At 27.9% G+C, this 24,926-nt stretch overlaps 2 protein-coding genes across 22 annotated transcripts in view; one reads left to right on the top strand and one right to left on the bottom strand.

The window, feature by feature from the left end:
* The first annotated feature begins 3,187 nt into the window (after positions 1-3,187).
* LOC118440745 (ATP-binding cassette sub-family G member 1-like) lies at positions 3,188-12,797 on the top strand. Of its 5 annotated transcripts, none has more exons than XM_085657854.1 (3): positions 3,188-3,324; positions 9,041-10,191; positions 10,330-12,797. In XM_085657854.1, exons 2-3 carry the CDS (start codon positions 9,564-9,566, stop codon positions 11,376-11,378), a joined length of 1,677 nt encoding a protein of 558 aa, XP_085513980.1. In that variant the 5' UTR covers positions 3,188-3,324; positions 9,041-9,563; the 3' UTR covers positions 11,379-12,797. The 5 variants fall into 5 exon arrangements, with proteins under 5 accessions (XP_085513980.1, XP_085513979.1, XP_035720104.1 ...); XM_085657853.1 differs by having other exon boundaries at positions 9,041-10,822; positions 10,922-12,794; XM_035864211.2 differs by having other exon boundaries at positions 9,041-11,702.
* Positions 12,798-17,835: 5,038 nt separating this feature from the next.
* Positions 17,836-24,926, bottom strand: part of LOC118441081 (protein daughterless-like) — a 140,966-nt gene continuing 133,875 nt past the window's right edge. For 7 of the 17 annotated variants that reach the window (XM_085657851.1, XM_085657837.1, XM_085657836.1 and 4 more), the window contains 6 exons: positions 23,048-23,201; positions 22,495-22,583; positions 20,590-20,677; positions 20,058-20,203; positions 19,791-19,945; positions 17,836-19,717 (listed from right to left, as the gene is read on the bottom strand). In XM_085657851.1, coding sequence (XP_085513977.1) covers positions 19,673-19,717; positions 19,791-19,945; positions 20,058-20,203; positions 20,590-20,677; positions 22,495-22,583; positions 23,048-23,201 — 677 coding nt within the window. In that variant the 3' untranslated portion in view covers positions 17,836-19,672. Of the gene's footprint in view, positions 19,718-19,790; positions 19,946-20,057; positions 20,204-20,589; positions 20,680-22,493; positions 22,584-23,047; positions 23,202-24,926 lie in introns of all 17 variants that reach the window. The other 10 variants (XM_085657848.1, XM_085657849.1, XM_085657838.1 and 7 more) reach the window with 9 other exon arrangements.

Raw genomic sequence — 24,926 nt, 5'->3', positions numbered from 1 at the left:
AAAAAGAAAAAAGATAAAATATTTAAACGTAAGTATCGACCAATATCGAACTGTGGTATTCAAATTATCTGAAGAAAATATACAGTATCACAGGGATATATGCAGCAACATATAATTATAACAAATATTATAGACAATCTGACTAACAAGAGGAAATGTATATACAAAGACCACGGTTAACCACTTATTATCGATTTCTTCTGATTATTATACATATTCAATCTAGTTATTAGACATATTTTTCTCATTATTTGCTGCATTGGAAAAACGAAAAAAAAAATATATGGAATCAATAATAAATTATACTGATAATATCGAAGTAGGACATATGAACGACCTTTCTGGAATATTCTTTCTTGTATCGTTACGTTATATAATAAAAAAGAAAATGATTAATAACAACAAAAAAAGTAAATGTTTTCATTTATGTCGGATAATTTATTAAATCCATGAAAAATAATAATATTTAATTCCATGATCCACGTATAAAATCTAACTCTGAATATATGCATATATTCTTTAGTAATATTAAAGTGATATAATAAATAAAGGATAAAATAATGATATAATCTAATATTAGGGTGTCCCATAAGTTTTTTTCTTTCTTTTTATGCGAAATCAATAGACGATATTTGTTGTTCAAGGTTGATTTACTGTGTTATACATGAACCGTTCTACTCTATTATCTTCTTCCGTCTCTCAGGAAGCCTCATTATGTCCTCTTTTCAAAATTGTTGAGACTTATTTGCAAAATATTCATCGATGTAAGTTTTTATTTCGCTTTCAGATTTGTGACATTTATCACGGAGAGAATTTTTTAACGAGAGAAACAAGTAATAATCGAATGGGGCAAAGTCTAAGGAGTACGGAGGATGAGGTAGAATGTTCTAATAAAACTATAAGAGTTTTTGACTTACGGCCAACACAACATGCGGTCTTGCGTTGTCGTGATGAAAAACGACACCTCGTCGGTTCACCAATTCTGGTCATTTTTCGACTATGACGGCTTTCAATTTATCGAGTTGATTGCAATATTTTGCAGAATTGATCGTTTCACTTTGTGGAAGGAGCTCGTAATACACTACACCTGCACAAAAGATGCACAAAAGAACTTTCTTCGGAGGAAATCCTGACTTCGCAACAGTTGAAGGTCGATTTTCCTTAGACCAAGTGCATTTTCGATTCACATTTTGATATAAAATCCAAATCTCGTCTCCAGTGACAAGCCTCTTTAAAAAAGTATTTTTTCATGTTGCTGAAGAAGCAAATCGCACGTAGAGACGCGATTCACAAGCTCATCAATAGGCGTGGAATCCAAACTTCATACCGATTCACATATCCCATCTTGATTAAATGATTATGTACCGTTGTCCTGGGAATGTTAGTGGCATATCTCGCACACACTATATCGCGAATTTTCAGCGAGCATAATCTTGATTATGCTCTGTATTCGTCGTTGCTGGGCAGCCGCTGCAGTCTTCATCTTTCAAATCAAAATTGTCAGCTCTAAATTTCTTAAATCAATTGTGGACGATTCTAATAGTCGTAGTACTACTCCCATAAACGGTGCAAATCTCATCTGTAGTGTCCTTTGCATTACTACCTTTTTTAAAGCAACGAAACATAACATGCCGCAAATGCTTTTTTTGGCTATCCATATTGAACGGTGTAGAAAAAGATTTTAAAAGAGACTTTGTTACCAACGAAACGCATTTTGAAAGAGCTATGAGACGATTGAAATTGATGCCATAAATGAATAATAGATAAATCTACATGTTTACTAATATAGCCGCCTCGAGATCATAAATAATTTATTAAAACTAACAAATATATTTTATTTATTTTTATCATTGACATTCTTCTAAAAATTTCATTTCCTTCTGTTTATTAACATCTTAAATCGAACTAAAGGTGACTTAAAATTGTATATTATATTTCTCTTATTATCGCTACGAACGAAGATAAATAAATAAACTTATGACCTTTTAAGTTTTCTCGATAAAATAGATCTTACAAATAGATTATAAAAACAAATATAAATCGATCATCCTTAATCACATAAAAATTCTTATTCCGAATTTAAAAACAAACAGATATAATTTATACAAATAAATGAGAATTCGTAATCGTTTAACACAATTTAAATTAAATTAAAATTCGTGTGTACGAATTATTCATGTCGAACAAATTTCGTGTAGTAACTGCTTTCATATGATATGAACATCCTAAGATATACATATATAGGTAAATGGATCAATGTGTTCCGTTCTTAGGACGGAAATTGTTCGATCAAGATCGACATCGAGAAATGAAATTATTGTTGCTTATCGATAAAGATGGGTAATACGATGGATAAGAAGGAAAGAAAGAATTCTGTATGATTAGTTGATATGGTATTTCTAAAAATAATAAGATACATCAAATGATTACCATTAAGACATTTTTTCAGAATATTTTTTATCTTTTGTATTGTAACCTATTGTTTGTCGTATAACGATTACGAAACATATAGAAAAAATATATACATAAACATATATGCTAATAAAATAAACAAATTGTGCCAAGGAATATATATAATAAATATTTCTATGCGTGATTTGATCTAATATGATTTTTTATCGATATAAGATATAAAATAAATGCACTTTTTAATATTTAACTTTTATAATATCTTATAAATTTTTCGGTTAATTTTTATAAGTTGAAATATATCTTGAAAAATATACAAATTTTGTAATCAAATTAAAATATTTCTATTAAAATTTAATATATTCTTACGTATTTTATTTTATTTCATTGCGAAATTTATGTAGTTATATGCGAAAGAAATAAAAAAAAAAAATTACTTTCCATAAATAAAATGAAAATGTCATTGAATGTTCTTAAATTATATTAAAAATGAAAAATCGGATGTGTCGTCTCTAAGATATTAAAAAATTTAAGAAAAAAGATACTTCATTAAAAATTTACTCTCTTTCTCTCTCTTTTCTCTTCCTTCTTTAATTAATTAAATATAACAAACGAAAGTAAGAGAAAAAAACGGAATGAAATATAAAGAGATATATTTTCTTGAACATGTTTTTCGGAAATTTAATTGACGTAAAGTCGTAATAAAGATAGAAGGAAAATGCCAATGAATACGTAGAAGACTTCGTCGACTGGGAGCTAGCTTGTTCGTAAATACTCGCGAACGATCGTGTCTTTCGTCCGATTTTTCACAGGAAGAAACAGAGTTCGTCGAGTGTAAGCAGACATTCGCTCGCTTGTCTTTGCCGAGAACCGGGCGAGTACACACTTGATTCTCAAGGTATCTCTATCGCGCTCGTGAGTGATTTATCTTTTGTAGTGACAATTTTTGAATTTAAGTTTAGTTAATTCTCTCTCTCCTCCTCACTCTTTCTCTTTCTTCCTCTTTCTTTTTCTTTTTCTCTCTCTCTTTCTTTCTTTCACTTTCTTTCTTTTTCTCTTTATCTCTCTTTGTCTCTCTTTCTCTCTCTTTCTCTCTCTCTTTCTTTCTTTCACTTTCTTTCTTTTTCTCTTTATCTCTCTTTGTCTCTCTTTTTCTCTCTTTCTCTCTCTATAAATATATGTTCATACATATTTATTGCTTTTTATTTATTTCATTGTTTCTCTCTTTTCTCTCTATTCTTTTTTCCCTGTATTCTTGTGTGTATTAATAAAGGAAAGAAACTACGTATACTCTCAAATAGTTTTTTTTCAAGTAAGTAAAGATTATATGGTATCAAAAATGATATACGTTATATATAACTTTTTTATAAATGAGGCGAGTAAGAGATTTGAAGGTCAACTTCAATTTTAATTGCAATAACCAACTTTTTTCTAAAAATTTCAAAGAGCATTCATTTAAATAAAAAAGTAATAAACATGTTCTTAAAGTACTAATTAACTTATTTGTGTGTGTATATATATGTACTTGCTGCTATTGACATCAAACAATAATGTCAATAATACATCTGATATATCTACATCTTTGTGATGTTTTTTACATCATCTAATTCTATACATCATTTAATTAATTTCTTATATATTTATTAAATTCTTATTATTTATTTATTATTTATTAAATTTAATTTTTATTATTTATATAAATAATAAATATTATTTATTTATTATTTATTTATTAAAGTAATGAATAATATATAATATAACTTTCGATTATAACAAAAATTTAAGATTTCATCGATTTCATCAATTGATTACATCGATTTGTACATCGATTGATTTCATCGATTGATACAAAATTCTATCTTTTCATCATCTTCATAATAATACCACATTTATTTAATTTCTTCTCCTTTCTCTTCTTTTTTTCTTTGTTTTGTTAAAATGATTTCATCATTAAAATTAATCTCGTTACATAACAAATTATTTAACATTGAACTATTTAATATTAAAAAAAGAGATCAGTCTTTGATAAAGAATTTTTCATGATATATACAGAGTCATAAGTTATTATTTTGATATTATACTCATCAGTGAATGAAAAGATACAGTTTCTACAATAAGGAAAGTATATTTAATACATTTTTTTCAAGGTATTAATTTCATCAATGAAATATTATAAACTGATGAAATCGAATATAATTTTTGAAAAATATATCAATAATATTATAGAAAAATAGATAACTTTAATATATATTGATTTTCGAATGTTCAAAATATTCTAAAGTAATTATTTTTTTCGTTATAAACTATTATTAACTCCAATGACTCAATAATTATCATTTTATATTTGAATATAAATGGAAGAAGGAAAAAATAAAATATAAATGAGTAATTTGTTAACGTTAAGAATAATATCAAACTAATATTGCCTTATTTTCTTTTTATTTAAATCATCCTTAAATATGTTATCAAATACTTTACTGCTTCAAAATATTTTATCTACAAGATAAATATAAATTTCCTTCGAAATAAAACGGAACGAACTGTTAAAACAGCGTTCTGTTTTTTTTCCAATAAACTAAATCCAATAATTTATGACCAACCAATGTTGGTGACCCTTTTTCACTTTCTCTTTTAAATTCGTTCTTTAATGAAGACAAGGTCGTAAAATTTGTTTTTTTTCTTCTTTTTTCTTCTCCTTTCTTTTCTTTCTTTCACTTTTTACAACTGATTTTAATTCAGGTTAAGGTCAAATTTCGATTAATGATATCAATGATGAAATATCAAATTTACCTTCTAAAAAACATATCTTAATTCACATATATTTATTTTTTTGTCTCAAGCAATTCCTTTCTCTCTTCCATATTCAATTTCAATACTGATTCTCAAGGTTAACTGGAAGATCAACTCAAACAAGTTCTTGAAGAACTCTTTGAAGTTCAAGGTTAAAACAATTGAATGTTTCTAACATAGAAAGAACAAGTATAAAAAAAAAACCGGTGATCTTCATTAACTACAAATTATTATCTTGCAATAAAATTTCTTTACAAGCATGATGAAATTATCATTTTTCAAAAATGTTTTACGCTTTAATGATCATTATTCAAGTTTTTCGACTTTTAATGATAAAATTAAGGAACTAGTAAAAAAAAAGTTTGTTTACGTCTGTTACGTTGAAAAGTACTTTCTATTTTTTTTAGGAAATTTCGAAACACCGCGACATTCAAGAATTTCTTTTTCATATAAAATAGCAAATCTTTTATTTTTCATTTTAGTCCTTGAGCAGATGAGGAACGTGTATAAAATAACATTTGATATACGATAACAATAATAATAACTTTGAATCAGTTGCTTTGGGATGACTTGCTTTTCATGGTAATTGTTGACCAACATAAAAATGTAAGACATTTGCAAATCACGTCCTTTGTTAGTATTATGTCAAAGTTTCAAGCATAGTTCAGAGAAATATCATACAATTAAAAATTATAAGAAACAGAGAATTAGAACTATGACGTGCTAGTTCATTAAAATATATTCTTTTTCAAATAAATATTATAGAGGAGCTTATTCAAAAAATTTCATAGATTTTATCTTTTTTGTAATGAGATTCATTAAGAAGAAACAAAATTGATTTATTAGTATTGTTTTTTTACAGATATTCTAAAACCTCAAAATAAATAATTGTAATGTGAGCAAAATAAGATTTCCTTAGTTAAATTACATTCGAATGTAAAGAAAAAAAATTTTTCGAAATGTATCACTACATAAAAAAGGATTATTAATATCAATAAAATGTTTGCTATCAATAAAATGTTGATAGTAATAAAATTATTAATATCATAAAATATTTTATATACTTTAAAGGTTTCTGTTAATATGTTAAACAATATTTATAATCGTTCAAATTCATTCTGTATCATTACGTATATATTTTATAAACATGATTTCAAGTATCAGTTTTGTTACAAATTTATTTTGATGAGACCAATTAAACCACTTGAATAATTTTATTAGATCTTATATATAGAAAATAAAAATATATATTAAATGTTATTTCCCACAATGTTTTATTATAACTATACATATTAATGATATACTAAACTAAATATGATATAAACTAAATTGTTGAAGTTATAAATGATACTGAAACAAAATTTTGAGCATTTTTTTGAAATTTTGAACTTGGATCGGTTCCGTTAGAAAAAAAAAAGAAATAGTTGGATCAGAAACAACTAGTTTTTGAGTTTTTTTTTCGTATTCCAAAAATTCCTTTGAATCCTTCTTTTGCAATTATAATCGTGTAGAAAAATTCGAAAATGAAGTTTCATTAGATCATAACAATATATGATTAATAAAAAAGATATGTCAAAGTATATATTGTTAATGCCTAATATGACTGACATTGAAAGAATAAAAATTGTCTTAATCTTAAAAAGATTGAATATATTGCAAAATATGTCTCCTGCACAAAAACCAAATTAATTTCATCAATGAAAAAATAAAAAAATTAGAAAAACGCATAAACACTTTTTTTTTCTTTTTTTTTATGTGTCTCTTTTTAAATTTGTATCATAAATTTGTATCATAAAAATATATACAAACAAGAAAATATTATAAAATATATTATTAAAGATATGATATAAAAGTCATATATTTAATAATTAATGTATTACATTAATATATGACTTTTAAAAATGTAATTTATTTATTATTCAGTAGCAATGATTTAAAAATTATGAAAAAAAATTTATTTAACAACGAGAAGTTGATAATACGAATCATATTCATTGTATTAAAATCTGATAAAGATTGAAAAAAAAGAAAAACAAAAGAAATTAAATCGATGAATTTTCTTATTAAATTGGTCGTATATTTTGAAAAATAAAACGTTTTGATCAGAGAAATCGTATGATTAAATGGTATTATGACATGAATTATTAATCTTATTAATATGATAAAAAAAGGAATGTGAGTGATATGTGCGCAGTACGCAATGTAAGCAGTATGTGATGATAAGAAAGGAAAGAAAAAATTGTATGAAAAAGTAGGAAACTATGACGTTTTGATAATCGCAAGAACGCTACGATTCCGCGAATCGTAAAATAAATAAATAAATACGTTAAAATTTATCTAACAAAATGTTTAATTTATCTAGCAAAAAGATTAATGGGAAATTGAAGACTAATAATAGTATATAGTTTATATATACATATATTATCCGTGCGACGACCCTCATAACAGTTTTTATTTAATCATTAGACGTACTCATAAAGATAATGAAAATGATGAAAACAATGAATTCTAGCAAGCAGTTGTGTTCTATTATATACCAGCTTCCGCGTTTTACTTTCAGAATTGTAAAACACGATCATCGACAACAAATCACATTACTATTTTGATTATTCATAATTTCTCATCAAAGAAATCGAAGATAGATTCATGAGGATTAAATTATTGATCAATGAAATTATTTTTCGTTACGTTTATTTATTTATTTATTTTTTATCTCATTGCGGAAAACAAACATATGTTTATAAACAAATATCTTATGAATATATTATTTTATAAGTGATGCTGGAATTTTCCATTAACAGATATCATCTAAATACAGTGTTGCTTATTTAAATATTAAATAATAAAAATGTCGGCATTATTTATTTTCAAATTTATTATAATAGACATTTAAGATTGTATTATTTTTTAAATATTATGAATATAATTAATCATGAATATAATTAATTATTTTTATAATATAATGAAAACTTTCTATTCATTCTTTTGGAGGAATTCAATTCAGGAACATTGCAAACTGAAAATAATTTCTTTCGTAACGTATAAAGAATGAAACAGAATAAAAATCCATTGATAATCAAGAATATTGATTAATTTGAAAATTTTATACTTCATACATATTCTAAAAAAAATATTTCGAATAATAAGTACTTCACGTCATATAATTATCGATTAAAAAAATCGTAGACTTCGAATAACAAACGATTTTCTTTTTTTTTTGCTTCTAACGATTAAAAGGCAATCTCTTTAATGCAAATAGTACACAGACATTATAACCAATAATAAAATTTCATAATAAAACCAGTCTGAGTTTAATTAAAATAACCATTAACCGTGCAAATGTAATAATTATAAGATTTTTTTCTTTGATACACGTTTGTAATATCAAGATTATTACAAAATTTCTAGGTTTCTGTTAGATCGTATGTATGTATATGTAACTAGACATATACCTATATACGTACCTACACATGAAAATTATAGATATAATCGATGTGACGTACATCGGAAGTATGCTCCGCATATGTAAATGTCCTTATGGTGAATCGAAACAGTCGATTTAAACTTTTCGATAAATATTTCAATAATTGTACACTTTCTAACATTATATTTTTTCACTGCAATCACATGCAAGTTCATATAAATGAATAAATAGATAGATACAAGCTTTTATTTTTTCTTAGCTCAAATCTAATATTAATCGTTATGCAACTATATTTTTCTTTTCTTTTTTATATTAATAATTGACTATCATAGAAATAATTTTTAATTTATCATTTTTAATTTTTCTTTTTCTCGATTGTTTATGATTCCCAAGAATTAATAATACCATGTTTTGCAGGTGATCGACAGACAGAATGAGAATGTGAAATTTAAAAAAAAAACAAACGACGTGCATTTGAATAAGGATTAGAAAGAACGTAAATCATAAGAGAGATAAAAGTGATCAAATATTTGATTAAGTCAATGTAAAGCAAAAATAAAAAAGAAATATAAGGAAAATATAAAATGCCAAGGATAATGATAAAAAAAAAATATAACTATATATGTAGCAAGAGACATTAATAATCATTAAATCAATGTAATTGAATTACAAATGTAATTGACATTTTATTTACTGATATATAAATCATAACACGTCATAAAAAACAATATATATAAATGTATCCATTCACTTCGAAGTAAAATATATAAAATGCAAGAAAATCGAAGTAAAAGAGATATTCTGTAATAAATCTTCAAAAAAAAAAAAAAATAACGTTTACAATTAAAAAATCAATGAGTGTAAAACACTTTATTAAATAATCGAAGGAAGAACTGAGAAGAAAAAGCAAAGAAGGAAAGGAGAAAACGGGCGTTTAAAAATGTATAATCGTTCAACGTTGTTGAATCTGTCGAAATCAAAATCGATAGACATCCAGTTTGTCGATGTGGTATACGAAGTTCAAGATGGATTTTACGGTTTAAAAAAGCAAATTCTCAAAGGTATCAATGGTTTATTCAAATCGGGTAACATGACAGCTATCATGGGTCCATCAGGAGCTGGCAAGTCGACATTGTTGAATATATTGACAGGATTTAAACGAGATAAGAGCCTGAAAGGCAATATAAATTACCTCAATAATAAAGGAAATAAGGAGTCCTGGAACGAATATAAAAAACATTCCTGTTACATATTACAGGAAGATCAGCTTCCTAATTTTTTTACAGTGAACGAAATGATGATGATATCCGCCAATTTAAAGTTGGGTAATATTCTGAATGAAAAAGCTAAACAGATTCTGATCGACGATATTTTAGATACCTTGGATTTGATACAAACCAAAAACACACGTACGAATAAATTAAGCGGCGGGCAAAAAAAGAGATTAAGCATCGCGTTGGAACTTATCGATAATCCTCCTGTGATGTTTTTAGATGAGCCTACAACCGGTTTGGATTCCTCTTCTTCTCTTCAATGCGTGACAATGCTTCAAAAATTAGCGAGAAGCGGTAAAACGATCATTTGCACAATCCATCAGCCTAGTGCTGCTATTTATAAAATGTTCGATCATGTTTATTTGTTAGCTGATGGACGTTGCATGTACGAGGGAGCGGCTAAAAACACAATCAATTATTTTGCCGATTTAGGTCTATACTGTCCAAAATATCATAATCCAGCGGATTATATGTTGGAGATCGTTAACAAAGAATACGGAAATTTCAACGATCAGCTCGTAGCAGCGATCGAAAGTAACAAAGCAGCCTGGCGATCAAAGACATCGACAAATCAATCGATAATCGATAACAATGGCGTTAAAAATTACAATGAAAATAAGAAAACAGCCGTTCTGATAAACACACCCTCCGAATTTACGAGATTTTGGATTTTACTCAATCGCTGCTTCATACAATTCTACAGGGATTGGACATTAAGTTACCTCAAGATGTTAATTCACTTTTCCGTAGGTCTCTTTTTCGGTTTAGTTTTTGAAAATTCCGGTAACGATAGTAATAAAACCATCAGCAATATTAGTTACATTATGATCAGTTTAATTTATCTTTGTTACACCAGCATGATGCCGGCCGTATTGAAATTCCCATTGGAGATGGCGATACTGAAAAAAGAACGATTTAATAATTGGTATCAACTAAGAACTTACTATATCGCTTTGCTAATAGCTAATGTACCTCTTCAAATATTATTGTCTTTCATTTATTGTTCCATTTCATATTTTCTCAGTAGTCAACCGCTCGATTGGAATAGATTCCTCATGTTCTTTGGGATCTGTACCCTAACAATTCACATCGCTGACAGCTTCGGACTTGTTATTGGTACTATGCTCAATCCCGTGAACGGTACCTTTATAAGTGTCATCATCTTTTCAACGTTCATAATATTCGCGGGTTTCTTCATTTTTTTCAATCACATGCCACAATATCTCTATTACTTTAGCTACTTGAATTACATGAGATACGCTCTAGAGGGTTCGATACAATCTTTATACGGATTCAATCGTGAGAATCTTAATTGTCCCGATTTTACATATTGTCATTTCCGTATACCTCAAACGATACTTGTAGAACTGGGAATGACCAATAATAAATATTGGTTCGACGTTATCATTCTAATTATCAATTTTATTTTTTATCGTATCATCGCTTATTACACGTTGAAACGAAATTTATTGGCAATTTAAAACAAATAATTTGTCAGTCTAAACAATAAAATGTCTTTTCTTTCTTCTTTTTTTTTCAAAATTATATTTTACACATTTTGAATATTATGATATGATATTATTTGCACATTTTGGATTATCTTAATGTGCAACCGAATTGACTCTCACATATCGTTCGAGACGATTTACTAAAATAAAACATATCCATTTGTGAATATCATTATAACATTAAATCTATAATAGTTATCAATGAAACTAAGTACGGTGTAAAATGTTATAACAACACTTTGTATGATTAATTGTTAATAATAAAATTGACATTATGTAGATAAATTATACCCGCGTATTTTCAATATTTATAAGAACTAAAAAGGATAGAAAAAAAATTAATTACCCATAAGCTCTTCAATACTTCATATTTCCTTCTCATCTATTTTGAGAGAGAAAAATAAAAAAAAAATGAGAAAGAAATAAAAATAGAAAGAAAAAGAAAGTGTACGATCAATGTAAAACACTTAAACCAATGATTACATTATAAATATGGATACGATAAATTAAAAACGAATTTCATATTTGGTCGTTGTATACATTTCGTTTCTTATCTTTTGTTTTCTTTTTTTTTTTTTCATTTTTTTTCTTCGTAAACACCTTGCAATATAAAAGTATATTTAAGCTGAGAAGATATGATCAGACGATTAAACAAAGAATCATTCCTCCTTAGTATTTTCTTTTCGAAAAATTATCGACAATTTAAAGATTCGAAAAAATATCGATCAATATGCGAATATGATCACATTGTATCCTTTCCTTTGATAATATAAAAGCTTACGTTAACAATTACTCTATAATCTAAAATTATATAATAGTGCTTATAAAGAATGACGTGTAACGAAAAACTTATAACGAGATATGCTTATTGCGAGAGAAAAGAAAACGATTAATAAAAATGGAATAATCTCGTGTCAGCGTTAATATTATCTAATACTGAGAGTATTACAACAAATATATAACTGAAAACTTACGAATGAGAAAGAAAAAAAAAAAAAAAGAAAAAAGAAAAGAAAAAAGATCGCTGTACGCAAACGTTAAATGTTGTACACGTATATTACATGAAACTGTAAATTTTCGTCTTTGAGAAAGAAGGTTAATATATGGGGTGGTCGCGGAGTAATCGAAAAAAGTCATTTAACGCTAATGATTATGGAAAAGATGGCACATTTATTATGTTATTAGAGATAATAATATTACTAGCGATAATTATACATTTTTTTTTCTTTCTTTCTTTCTCTCTTTCTTTCTTTCTTTCTTTCTCAATCGGGTACACTTTTCTCACTCTCACTCTTTCTCGCTAACGCTCATCCTTTCAAATAATATGTATAATATTTGTTTTGTTTTCTCTCTCTCTCTCTCTCTCTCTCTTTCTTTCTCTTTCCTCTCGTGATTCGTTAATTATCAATAATAATCGCATATTCCTCTTTGCAGACGCATACGCATACGTCATGGAGGAGGTCGATTCAATATCCCTAACGACCATTCACACGAGCTGACTACGTTTTATCACTTACGTGCAAATTTAATTACATATCATACAATAAGCTTATATATCTATCATAATTATACAATATTGTATCCATCGATAATCGTTCTGTTCGCAAAGGAAAATTGGTGTCTCACGACTTTCTTAGCTCACATCGATCTATCGATCATTCTCTCTCTCTTTCTCTCTCTCGTCTCGTTCCCTATCACCTATTTGACCAATTACGAATGGAGAGTAAGGATAAAAAAGATAAAACGAAAAAAAAAGAAAAAAATGATCTAAAAAAAGAGAAAAAAGAAAAAGATACCCCTGGAAAAAAAATAATCGACGAATTCTTTTTCGATCACGGCAAAGCTCGTTCGTTTTGTTTCTTAATAATTATTCTTCCATTATTTTTTTTTTCTTTTTCATTCCTTTAATAATTCGTCAACGACGAAGATGATTTGTTTTTTTTTCGATATTTAACGAATTAACAAATAAAATGTACATATTTAAGATCATCTCGATTTAAAAAGAAAAAGGATTTAAATTCGTCGTTTCATTCATTAAAATTTCGAGCGAATGCGCATACTCTCAAGTCTCGTATTCCTTCACTTTGACTATCTAATTAAGACTATCGACAGGTGCCTAGCTTACATTGGCTTACGAGCTATTTATTGTCGTTATTATCTTACACGATTACCTTTCGCGAGCATAAGTGTATCGCACGTAAACTTCCCTTGATGTATTTACGTGTAGTACGTTTGTGTATGTATGTATTTATGTATGTATATATGTGTACTTGTGTTTATGTCGTCTTATTTTTTGTTCGTTTCTCTATTTCTCTTTTAGCTCGCACAATGTACAATTTATTAACTTTCTGTCTCTTTCTATCTCTCTCTATTTCTCTCTCTCTCTCTCTGTTTTTTTTTCTCCACCTCGCAATCTATAGGCATATCTTTATTCACCTTCTTTGTCAGAGATAAATTAATTTTTTTTCTTCATCTTTTTTTTCTCTTTTTTTCTTTTTTTTTTTGTTTTATCATAACGCTCAACCAATGGCAACCGGTGCATGTTAACATTTTGATGGCCGCTGTCACGTATATGTACGTTGCATGATTTCGCTTAACCAACGGTATTATCAGTCGATATCACGCAAACATTGACTTCATTCTTTTATGCATTTCATTGTCCGATTACGCATAGACCCTCACGTAATTGCGTGAATTAGCGTTGCCAATGATTACTTAACCATCATTGAATTCTAATTCTTAATATTAGCATTTTTCAATTCATGCAAGAATCGCCGAGCAGAAAAGCCAAGTTATTTCCAACGAAATTAATGACGTTCCTGTCGAATTTTTAAAAATGAATATTAACAATTAAAACTGGAGCGAGGTTGTGCGAGTTGTTCTCGATCGGAGTAAAACGTTTAATTTTAAACCTTCTTTGATGATAAATTCTGATCGATAATAAAAGTTCTGTTCTTATTAGAATAATAATAATAATAATAATAATAATAATAATAATAATAATAAAAATATTACTAATATTAATAATAATAATAATATTTATTAATAATAATAATAATAATAATAATAATAATAATAATAATAATAATAATAATAATAATAATAATAATAATAATAATAAATCTCTGATTTAACGAATTGTTATACACGTCATTAACTTGATTACGCAGAAGAAGGTAATCCATATTATAAAAGGAAATATATATATATATGTGTATATATATATATATATATATATATATAGACGTGTTTGTGTACGTGTGTATGTTTGTATGTATGTATATACATAAGTACGAAGCGTCGTGCGATCGGAAATCCGATATGAGGATTGATCATTTGTTTCCCAAGCTAAACGATTTCTTTCACCGTTATTAGGCCGTCTGTGGAATGATCCATTGAAAAAAGAAAAAGAAGAAACAAAAAAAGAGAGAAGAAGGAAAAAAAAGAACCGTCTCACATCTTTCTTTCTAAATAAACGTTTTCCGATTCGACGTTCCAACTTTCCGAAATATACAACTTTAAATTCGTGAGGTATGATTTAATCTGGCTCGAAATAAATTCGGTCATCGTACAAATATTAATTACCTCGGACTAAAGAGAGAAAAGTAAAAAATGTACATTCATAGATTAAAAAAAAAAAAAAAAAAAAAAAAAAATCATCGATATTGAACGCATTTTGAACTCGTGGAATTGGCAGAGCGTAGTTTTTTTTTCGTTCTCCATTTACACGGTGGAAAAATTTCTTTATGCGCGCATTCTTTTCTTTTCCATCCCTTCCCTCACCCATCTTCTACTCCCAAGTGCCCTCACTCCCACCCATGCTTCTTTCTTCTCCTTTTCATTCCACTTCCCTTTCAACTCTTTTCTTTTATATTTCGACTTAAAATCGATAAAGAACACTTCATTTTATAATAATAACTATCGAAGTAGTTAAATTAGTTCTAATAAATCGACCACTTCTCCCTACTCCCCCAAAGAAATCGTCTCCGCACGCAGACTTGATATAATGATGAAGATTGTTATCGACTCGATTGAAACTTTTTACATTTATTGTACAAAAGAAAAACTATAATGATATGCTTCTTCACTCGGAGAGATTGAACAAACGTAGATATCGTATTTCTCATTACATTCTCGTCTATTCAAGTAAAAGAAGTTTCATTATCTCGAAGAATAAATTGTATTCCCGTACTATTTTAAATTCTTATGAGAAATAATTAATTTCTGTTTCTCAATATACAGAATATATGAGTGAGCCTTTCAACACGTTCACTTTGTAAATAATTTTTCAATTATGCATTCGTTCATTATAGAAAGCAAAGCAAAGAGAGGAAAAAAACAAAACAAAAAGAGAAAAGTAAAGAAAAAAAGAAAGAAACGGTATCGTTCGACAATAAGTTCGACTAATAAAATAGAGGATATAAATCTTATTTTATATAAATTTGAATGTAAGGTCCTAAGGCCCTTTCTTATTTTTTGTCTTTATAAATATAAAAGAAAATGTTAAAGGTATTAACAATATTTTTACAGATTCTATCATCTCGTCGATCGTAGCCAATTATAGCATGTAAGTACGTAATAAACATTATGTTTTTCTTTTCTATTTCACGAGGAAGATCTATACATACCAAGTATAAACTTCATCGATTCAATAAAGAAATCTGTCAAAAGCATGACAACGTTTCTCACGCAAAAACACCGTATATATAAGATAGAACTTTACAAACTTGTACTCATCTCCATATAATACCAATAAATCTATGGACAGTGGCCAGTGCATAATCTCGCCAAAGGAACGCGAACGATTTATTGTTTTCCTAATTCGTGGGATGCAGCTTGTGTCAGCTATGTTTAATAATAATTATTGGTATAAAATATTAGTTTGCGAAGAAATTATATATATATATATATATATATATATATATATATATGTATATATATATGTGTATATGTATATATATATATATATATATATATATATATATATATGTATATATATATAAAAAGAATATTTTTTATTTACACGTTTCGTTCTCTCCATCTACGTAAGATGCCCCGTTTAAGTATATTAAAGACATGTTTCTCACATGAAAGCATAGTATGGTTACACGATAGATATGCAAAATTAGCGCCACGCTATACATCGTACAACACTTTGGCAAACAATGCATCATACGTTTTTACAACGTAAGCCATTCCGTATTTGAACAATCGGTTCTAACAGGTAATCGTTTGAAAGTTCTAATATTGTCTTTGTATTTTCCTAACGAAATCTCGTTAGAATTATCGAGACAGAGGTAGAATATTTGGATTGGTAGAAAATACCTTTCAATCTACCACGATACGACTTCTCTTTTTAATTGTCATTATTGAACGACCATCGGCGAGTGTTTCATTGTGAAAAAGATATATTTTACAAATAAGTTCTATATAAACGATTAAGTATATATGATACATGGATTAAAACATTTTTCTTTTTTTCCATTTTCCTTGCAGTTTCGATTTGCAGAAGATAAGTGTAACAAGAACATATACACAGCTCTCTCTCTTTCTTTCTCTGCAGTTAAAGATATTAAACGAGCTACAATACGTACATTAATAACATTATATAAAATGCCTAATTAAACCTGAGCGAATCGTTTGTTTCATTCGATCTAAATAATCGAGTTCAATGATACATCATTCGTCGAATTAAATGAATTGAATATGCGTCGTCTCGACCTTTGGATTCGTTGGAAAATTTTTTTTTCTTTATAAACCTGGAATTATTATTTGTGCATATCCATTTCATTTGAAAAATTTAACGCCATTCATTCGACTCGATTCGGTTCGGTTCGGTTCGATTCATTTACGATCCACTCAGATTCGTGTAATGATTTGAAATAAAGAATTTATCTAATAAAATAATTTATAATACAAACTGCATACATTCTTTCATTAAATACGAGATAGGAAAACCTGCGTTGTATTTAACTAATTGATTATGGTTTCCTATTAACAAAGATAATGTCAGTATTGTATCGAAAATTTTGTAAACTTTTTAATTTTATAATGTATTAGCAAATTTGCTCACATACATTTATATTAGTCATAATAACAGTGGAATAAACGGAAGACGCCAATTTAATACCAATTGACATGCTCCAACACTGATTATAACCATATTAAAATTGATCTCAACTTGTCTTCATTTCTTAACTACTTGTTTTTATTTTTTTTTTATTTATTTATTTTTTTTTTTTTTTTTTTTTTTTTACAGAAATACCTTTCTGTATAAATTCTGTTCTCAATAATTTCTGTAATAATCAATGTATAAAAAATCTTAATGTCAAAGACAAAAAATTTTTTGTTAAAATATCATTACTTATAATCCACATATTATTTAGTTTCAAAAAAATTTAAAAAAAAAAAATAAAAAAGGAATTAAAAAAAAAAAAAAAAATTTTTTGATCGATTTCAAAATGAAATCTATGTAATAGTGAATTATTAAATGAAAATCATACATAATCACTGATAACAGAGTTTCATGGATGTGTAATTGCATGTAGTAATAAGTTATGAAAATTAATTAGTGTTGGATACATATGTACTGTTGGTTTATTCTTACCTTCTTAACATAACTCGTTTCTTAAAGCGTCGAATCGTCAAACACTATGGCATATTTACAAAGACTGTATATTTACCATGATCATCTTTCAGTAATTAAATTTCTGATAATGTAAAAAGTTTCGATCTATATAGTATGTCTTAAGTGTACTTCTCACAAAACATGCGACTTTTATGTTTTCAATTTTATCATTGATAAAATTAAATTCGGCTTCAAACGATTCCATGACACAGTCCGCAACTTTATCGACATTCATGAACATAAACAGAACTAGAGCCATCTAATGAACGCATTGAAACCAAAACGTCAAACCGTTCCATTTAATTACGTTCGGCTTTAATTCCGGCAGTGTTTCTAAATACAAAAAAAAAATCATACGCAATGTAAAGTATCTTTTTTGACGTTTCAGTTAATCATACCTGTTGCATAATACGTCCACATTCCTTAAATATTTGTTGCTATTTTATCACAGTTCCAATTGATATGCCGATAAGTTTCTTTCCAAGTTTCTTTGGAAATAAAAATATCTCTATTATGCAAAATTTCAAACAAAGAAACAAGAAATAACTGACTATGATTATCAATAATCGTATTCACTTCGGTATGTGCCGTTATATTTACTTTGGAGAGAAAAAAGAAAAATAAAAAAGAAAAAAGAAAAAAAAAACACTTTTGTTCTTATCAATAAAAACAAAATCGTTAAGTTTCAATTATTTTTTACATAGAATTTTTTCAATATCATCTCTGTACAAATCTACTTTTGAAAGTTTGATTGAAGAAACGTTCAGCGATAAAAGAAAACGATTGATACTTTTAGCATTACAATTAAAATATGTAAAATGGCGCATTCCGTAAGTCTTAAATCATCTATCGAAGTGACATTACTGAAAATTGTAATGATCACCGTATAGTCGATAAATTTTAAACACCATCAATTCCACGATTCTCTGTAAGTTCGATTTATATTAGGTCATAAAAGCGAGTCAATATATACCGACAACGGGGCTTAGATCGAGCTAGTGAGATCTCGATCGTTAACTACAAACTTTTATATCTCGAAAGAGAGGAACCATATTCCTTTGTCTTCTTGCTATTTATAAAAATAATTTCAAGCCGCCTTAAAAGGGTAGATGCTTCTTAAGACTACCTGTTCTATGCTTGGATCTCTACAAATCGATACTTTTTCCTTTCCTTATTCGACGGAAAAAAAAAATGTCAAAAGATCACATATGTCTCATTGAATATTCCATACACTCGTAATAATGATTCAATTTTTTGCATAATAGGCACTACGTTTTACAGCATCATTTAAAAAATATTTTTAAAACTAATAATAATAATAAGAAGAAGAATGATAGTAATTATAATAATTATAATAATAAAAATAATAATAATAATAATAATAAAAAAGAAAAAGGTAAAAAGAAATCTAAATGAGCCTTTATGTAAAATCATAGATCATCATTGTTAAAATACTGAACGACATGGAAGAGAAGTTTTTCATTCAATCGACATAATACCATTGAATATTTTTATACTTTAATAGCCCATAAGGATAGGAAAAAGTTTTGATAAGTGGATACAAGTCATATTTGTAGACTAGCCAATTTTAAGGTGTATCTACCCCTTAACACAGGATGATACCGCCGCAGAGCCGCTGCTACTGTGGCTGCGTTGGATTGTGCTGAAGGGAAGGTGGTGGACCCTAAAAAATGTATAAGTTTATAATATTGCACGTAACTAATAAATAAGAAATATTATAGTAATTCAATACATACAGGCATCGCGGGAAAGGGTGGTTGAGAATGTGCATGAGGGTGAGGATGTGGATGTGTTATGTGTGCCGCTAGATGACCAGGTAACTTTGGTCCATCTTCTGCTTTTTCTTCCTCTCTTCTTTTTAGACATGCTGCTTTTGGATTAAGGTTTCGTTCTGCGAATATATGATGAAAAGACATTGATTAAAACTTAAAATTACATATTTTCTTTATAAAAAGAAAAAAGAAAAGAAAAAGAGAAATAACAAATAAAGAACAAAATTATACCTCTAACTTGCTGTTCAAGCGTCATGATAACTTCTACGGCCATATTAAGGATACCAAGTTTTGTTTGTGGTTTGTCCGTTTTCAAATGTGTCATACACATTCTTCCAAGTTCTTTTAAAGCTTCATTGATGTCCCTAATACGTATCCTGTAATGAATTTTATATTGATCCATTAGCAATTTGTACTTTTTGATCAGCGTAAGAAGACACAACAATTTTAAAAGTATTCTTTCCATCCACAATAGTTCAACTCAATATCAATTACAAATAAATTTGAATATATAAATGATATTATATATTACATATGTATATAAGTAGAAAAATTTATATTTCTACTTTAATAATATCCACTTTCATGAAACCTTTTTCTATATATATATATATATATATTACAAATATCATTTAAAATTTTCACAGAATTGAGAATAAAATCAGAGCATCGTTGTCACACATACATAGAATACGGGCCACACATAGCACTGAATTATTTAACCACATAAATGCATCGGTGCATATCTTTGGTATGCGCTTACCTTTCCCTAGCATTATTTGCCTGTCGCCTCTCTTTCTCCCTTTGCGCTTTCACATCAGGGTCGTCATCCTCATCCTCAGCGCTCGAACAACAGTTACGCAATAACAATACTTGATTAATCACCTGATGTAAATAACTTTATAACCTAACCTAGTTAATTAAAATAATCTACTATCGTCAAAGATAGCAGAAAAATATAATTTTAATTGAAACTAGTAAATGAATTTTTATAGTTAAAGCTTATAATAAAAACATAATGATTACTAGTTGTTCGAGCAAAACTATGATAATTTTCGTAAAATTATATATATATATATGATATATTTCAAGATGACATATTAATGAACACACGCAGCTGCTTTTAATCTGAGAATTGTGGTTATGAATAAAAAAGTAGGTTTCACTTTCTAAGGCCCGTATTCTTTGCACCGAACATATCGATGGTGAATATTTGCATTATAATATAATTTACATTAATATTTCCTGATGTTTGTGGATAAAAAAATCTTGAGCTCTTATTTGATGTCGTTTACCTAGAAAATTCAGAATTCATGATATTTTTCTATTTATGAAATTTTTAAATTATACCTTCGACAAAAATGTATTAACGTGTCGCACCATGAAGCACAATAACAAAAAAACGTTCGATTCTAACATCAATACTGTACAAACATAAATAATATTTCCCCATTAATTCAAATACAATGAGTAAATAAACAAATACAAAGTAATATTTACTTTTCTTTTTATTCGAATTTAGTATAACGAAAAATTTGTCTGTTTTCTTCTTCCCCACCTTTTTTGTTTTTTTTTCTTTTTTTTAACGAAATGACCGAATTAAGCTTAATTGTCAATTAAAGATAAATGACGCCACACAAAAATAATGTCACTTGGATCTGCATCTAGAGTGAAAATAAAAATGTACAAACAAAAATAAAATCTACGTAAATGGAGAAATCAATGCAATATTCAATTAATGTAGATCACAGTGCTGTATATTCTAACGTAATATAGCATGCCTAGGGACCGAATCGCAATCGAATTAAAATGAAACTGATTTGCAGATACGCACGAGAAATTGAATTTTTTTTCTTCCTTTTTTTATTTATGTATTCTCATTCTTCTTCTTTTCTTTTTTAAACTAATTCATTGTTATTATTATTATTACTATTATTATTATTATTATTATTATTATTATTATCATCATCATCATCATCATCATCATCATCATCATCATCATCATCATCATCATCATCATCATCATTATTATTATTATTATTATTATTATTATTATTACTATTATTATTATTATTATTTTTGTTTTTTTTCCTTTAACTTATCTCGTTTTACCATCATTTCTGACGATAACCAGCAACATTTTAATTTTCACGCTCGAATACGGGCCTTGCAGTGCAACGGATTTAAGGATTATGGGAAAGTCGTAAGGACGTCTCAATAATAATCGAAAGTTTATGCATGCCAAGTTTAAAGAAAAAAATATAAATAAGTATTTTTGCAACAATACTCTCCATTTACGATAAAAATGAATATATATATATATATATATATATATATATATATATATATATAAACACGTGTAATTTATAACATCATATATTGTGCATATTTAATTTCACCGAAATATCTCTTGTGCATGTCATATACTTTAGAAATTTCATTTTAAAATTAAGACGAAATCTTATCCTGAACAAATCCAGGAAAAGATAGAAAAATACATATAAAATGATAGGGAAGATGAGGGATTTATAAATATATATATATGTATGTATACATATATATATGTATATATATATATATATACATATACATATACATATACATATATATACATAAAAGAAAAAAAAAGGATGTAACAATGTGTGCATACTGCGTGTGTTCACTAACCTTTCACGAACGTTGTTGGCTTGTCGACGTTCTTTTTCACGCACCGCTTTGGTGCCAGGATCATCACAATCTTCGTCAGCACTCGAACAACGGTTTTTTTAAAGACACAAGATGTTAGTTCAAATAAGTTCATTGAATGATACGCGAGATAAATATGTATATACTTAAAAGACGTTTACATTCATGAGTATTCGCGATAAATATTGTGAAATATATACGAAAAAAGGATGCAATATTAGGTTGGGGAAAAAGAAATCCATTATTTTTGCGTGAACTTCAAAACTTTATTAAATATATTTCGGATTGTCAAATTTGGGTCAAATAAAATAAAAATAAAAAAAAAAAAAAAATAAAAAAAATAAAAAAAAAATGGATTTCTTTTTCCCCAACCTAATATATATATAAATATATATATTGTATATCTTTTTTATTTTCAAACCTGACTTTGAAAGGATGAAAAAACAAAAGAGAAAAAAAAAAGGAAGAAAAAAAAGTGAAAAAGCAAACAAGGAAAATTGTTCATTCCGGGAAATAAGCTATGAGAAGATACTTACTACCTGCGCGACCTCTTCGTTCCTTTTCCTTGAGACGTCGAATTAACCGTCGCCGTACCAATTACACCGGCCGCTGCTAATTCACTACTCGAAGGTTTTGTTTCACCGCCGCTACTGTCCGGCGGATCTTTTCTCTTTTCTAAAGAGATGTATTCTGCTCATTATTGATAATGTCATTTAGCATCTTCATATTAACAACACATTATTATTTGTACGCTTAAAAATGATTAACGGAATAAAAGAGATACAGGATTTTCTTCTTAAATATCTTATCTATGTTCAATAATTGAATATCTTATTCGATTGATTGTGATCAAACACACACACACGCACACACACATTTTATTACTTATATATAAACTGTTTACAAGTCAAATCAATTAACTCCACTTTTTGAATTTTTTTAAATTTAAGTGTCAAAGAACTTGATAGTCCTCTAATTTCTTTGTATATTTAAAAGATTTCAATAAATTACAATAAATTTCCCTAATTTTCATTATTCAATGTCATTAAATGATAAAATTTTTTTTGGCTATCAAATAAAAACTAAATTATTACAGAACCCAATCTGATTAACTACGTACTCTAATGTAAATCCTTACAATAATGCAATTCTAATGCAGCAGCAAGGCATTCTACAATGTTTATTTGAATTTATATTTTTATGTTATTGTTATATTATATTTATATGTTTGAATTTATATTTTAAAATGAATATATATATATATATATATATATATATATATAAATATTATATTACGTTGTAAGTAGTCTTTCTCTGGATCATCATTTCTGTATCTATTACGAATTATAGATCGTAGAACATGCGTTCACACGGAAACAAAAGATATGAGGAGAGTAAAGCCGACCTTCGTCGAACACGGCCGATAATACATCTCTCACAATTATCCTTGTGCTTTGGGCATAAGGCTTAGTCACGAAACCGTGAAAAGCATCCAATTACCAACAGGAAGCACTACTGCTTATGGGGGATGTTTAGCTCCGATTCCGATTCAGCTATCTCCTTAAATGCACTCTCTTCTTTCGTCTGACAATTCACCGTTTCGCATTTCTCTCTATGCCTATATTGATTCGCATATTTATAGATCGAATACGTATTTCTTAACAGAAAAAAAAAAGAAAAAAAAACAAAACAAAAAAAATCGTACGGAAAGAATTTCGATATAGATCAGCATTGTTTGCTAAGGTGGTAGTAAATGTGGTTTACATTTTCGCACCGAAAAAAAAGCAGAAAAGAAAAAAAGAAGAAAAAATGAACAAAACCAAATTCGTGTTCGGTATAATTATATCTATATTCTTTGACATTAAATTTTATTTGATTTTCCTAATCGAAGATACGACATTTAGATTTCCAAAGATTTATCTATGACCTAAAAAAACGTTCCGAATTCCAATGACCAAATACGATCGAAAGCCATCGAAAATAGAAAAATATAATCTCTAACGAAGTTACACGTAGAATCTAGTAAAACCCATATTTCTCTATGCCCGCGGAAAAATCCTGCATTCCATACTTCGAACAACGGTAGCTCTCCTAATCCGTAGAAGAGAAGGACTCGGTTGCATTCTCTTTATTGGCATAATGGAATCGAAGATAAAAAGCTGAAAGGAGAGAGAAATACTAGGCGGTAAGATAAAAAGACAAACGGACGGTCTTCGAAGAATATAATAATAAAGAGTACATAACACATACAACGAACTCTACGATGACTTAGCTAGCTAGCAGTGATTTATCTAATATTTCCTTATCGGGTTAGAATTCTATCGTGGGACACCTGCTAACATTCCTCTCCTCCCACTTATTTTTCCTCCCCCCCCTCTCTCTCTTGTAGAACTCATGGGAAAAAGTGTTCGTTCT

Source organism: Vespa mandarinia, chromosome 6 (assembly GCF_050613455.1).
Source record: "Vespa mandarinia isolate Hongniang chromosome 6, ASM5061345v1, whole genome shotgun sequence".
NCBI lineage: Eukaryota > Metazoa > Arthropoda > Insecta > Hymenoptera > Vespidae > Vespa > Vespa mandarinia.
This window is presented reverse-complemented; position numbering and strand designations above follow the sequence as displayed.

Bases quoted from the DNA above. Each gene is read 5' to 3' on its own strand.
- LOC118440745 (XM_035864211.2), top strand. From the start codon at position 9,564: ATGTATAATCGTTCAACGTTGTTGAATCTGTCGAAATCAAAATCGATA.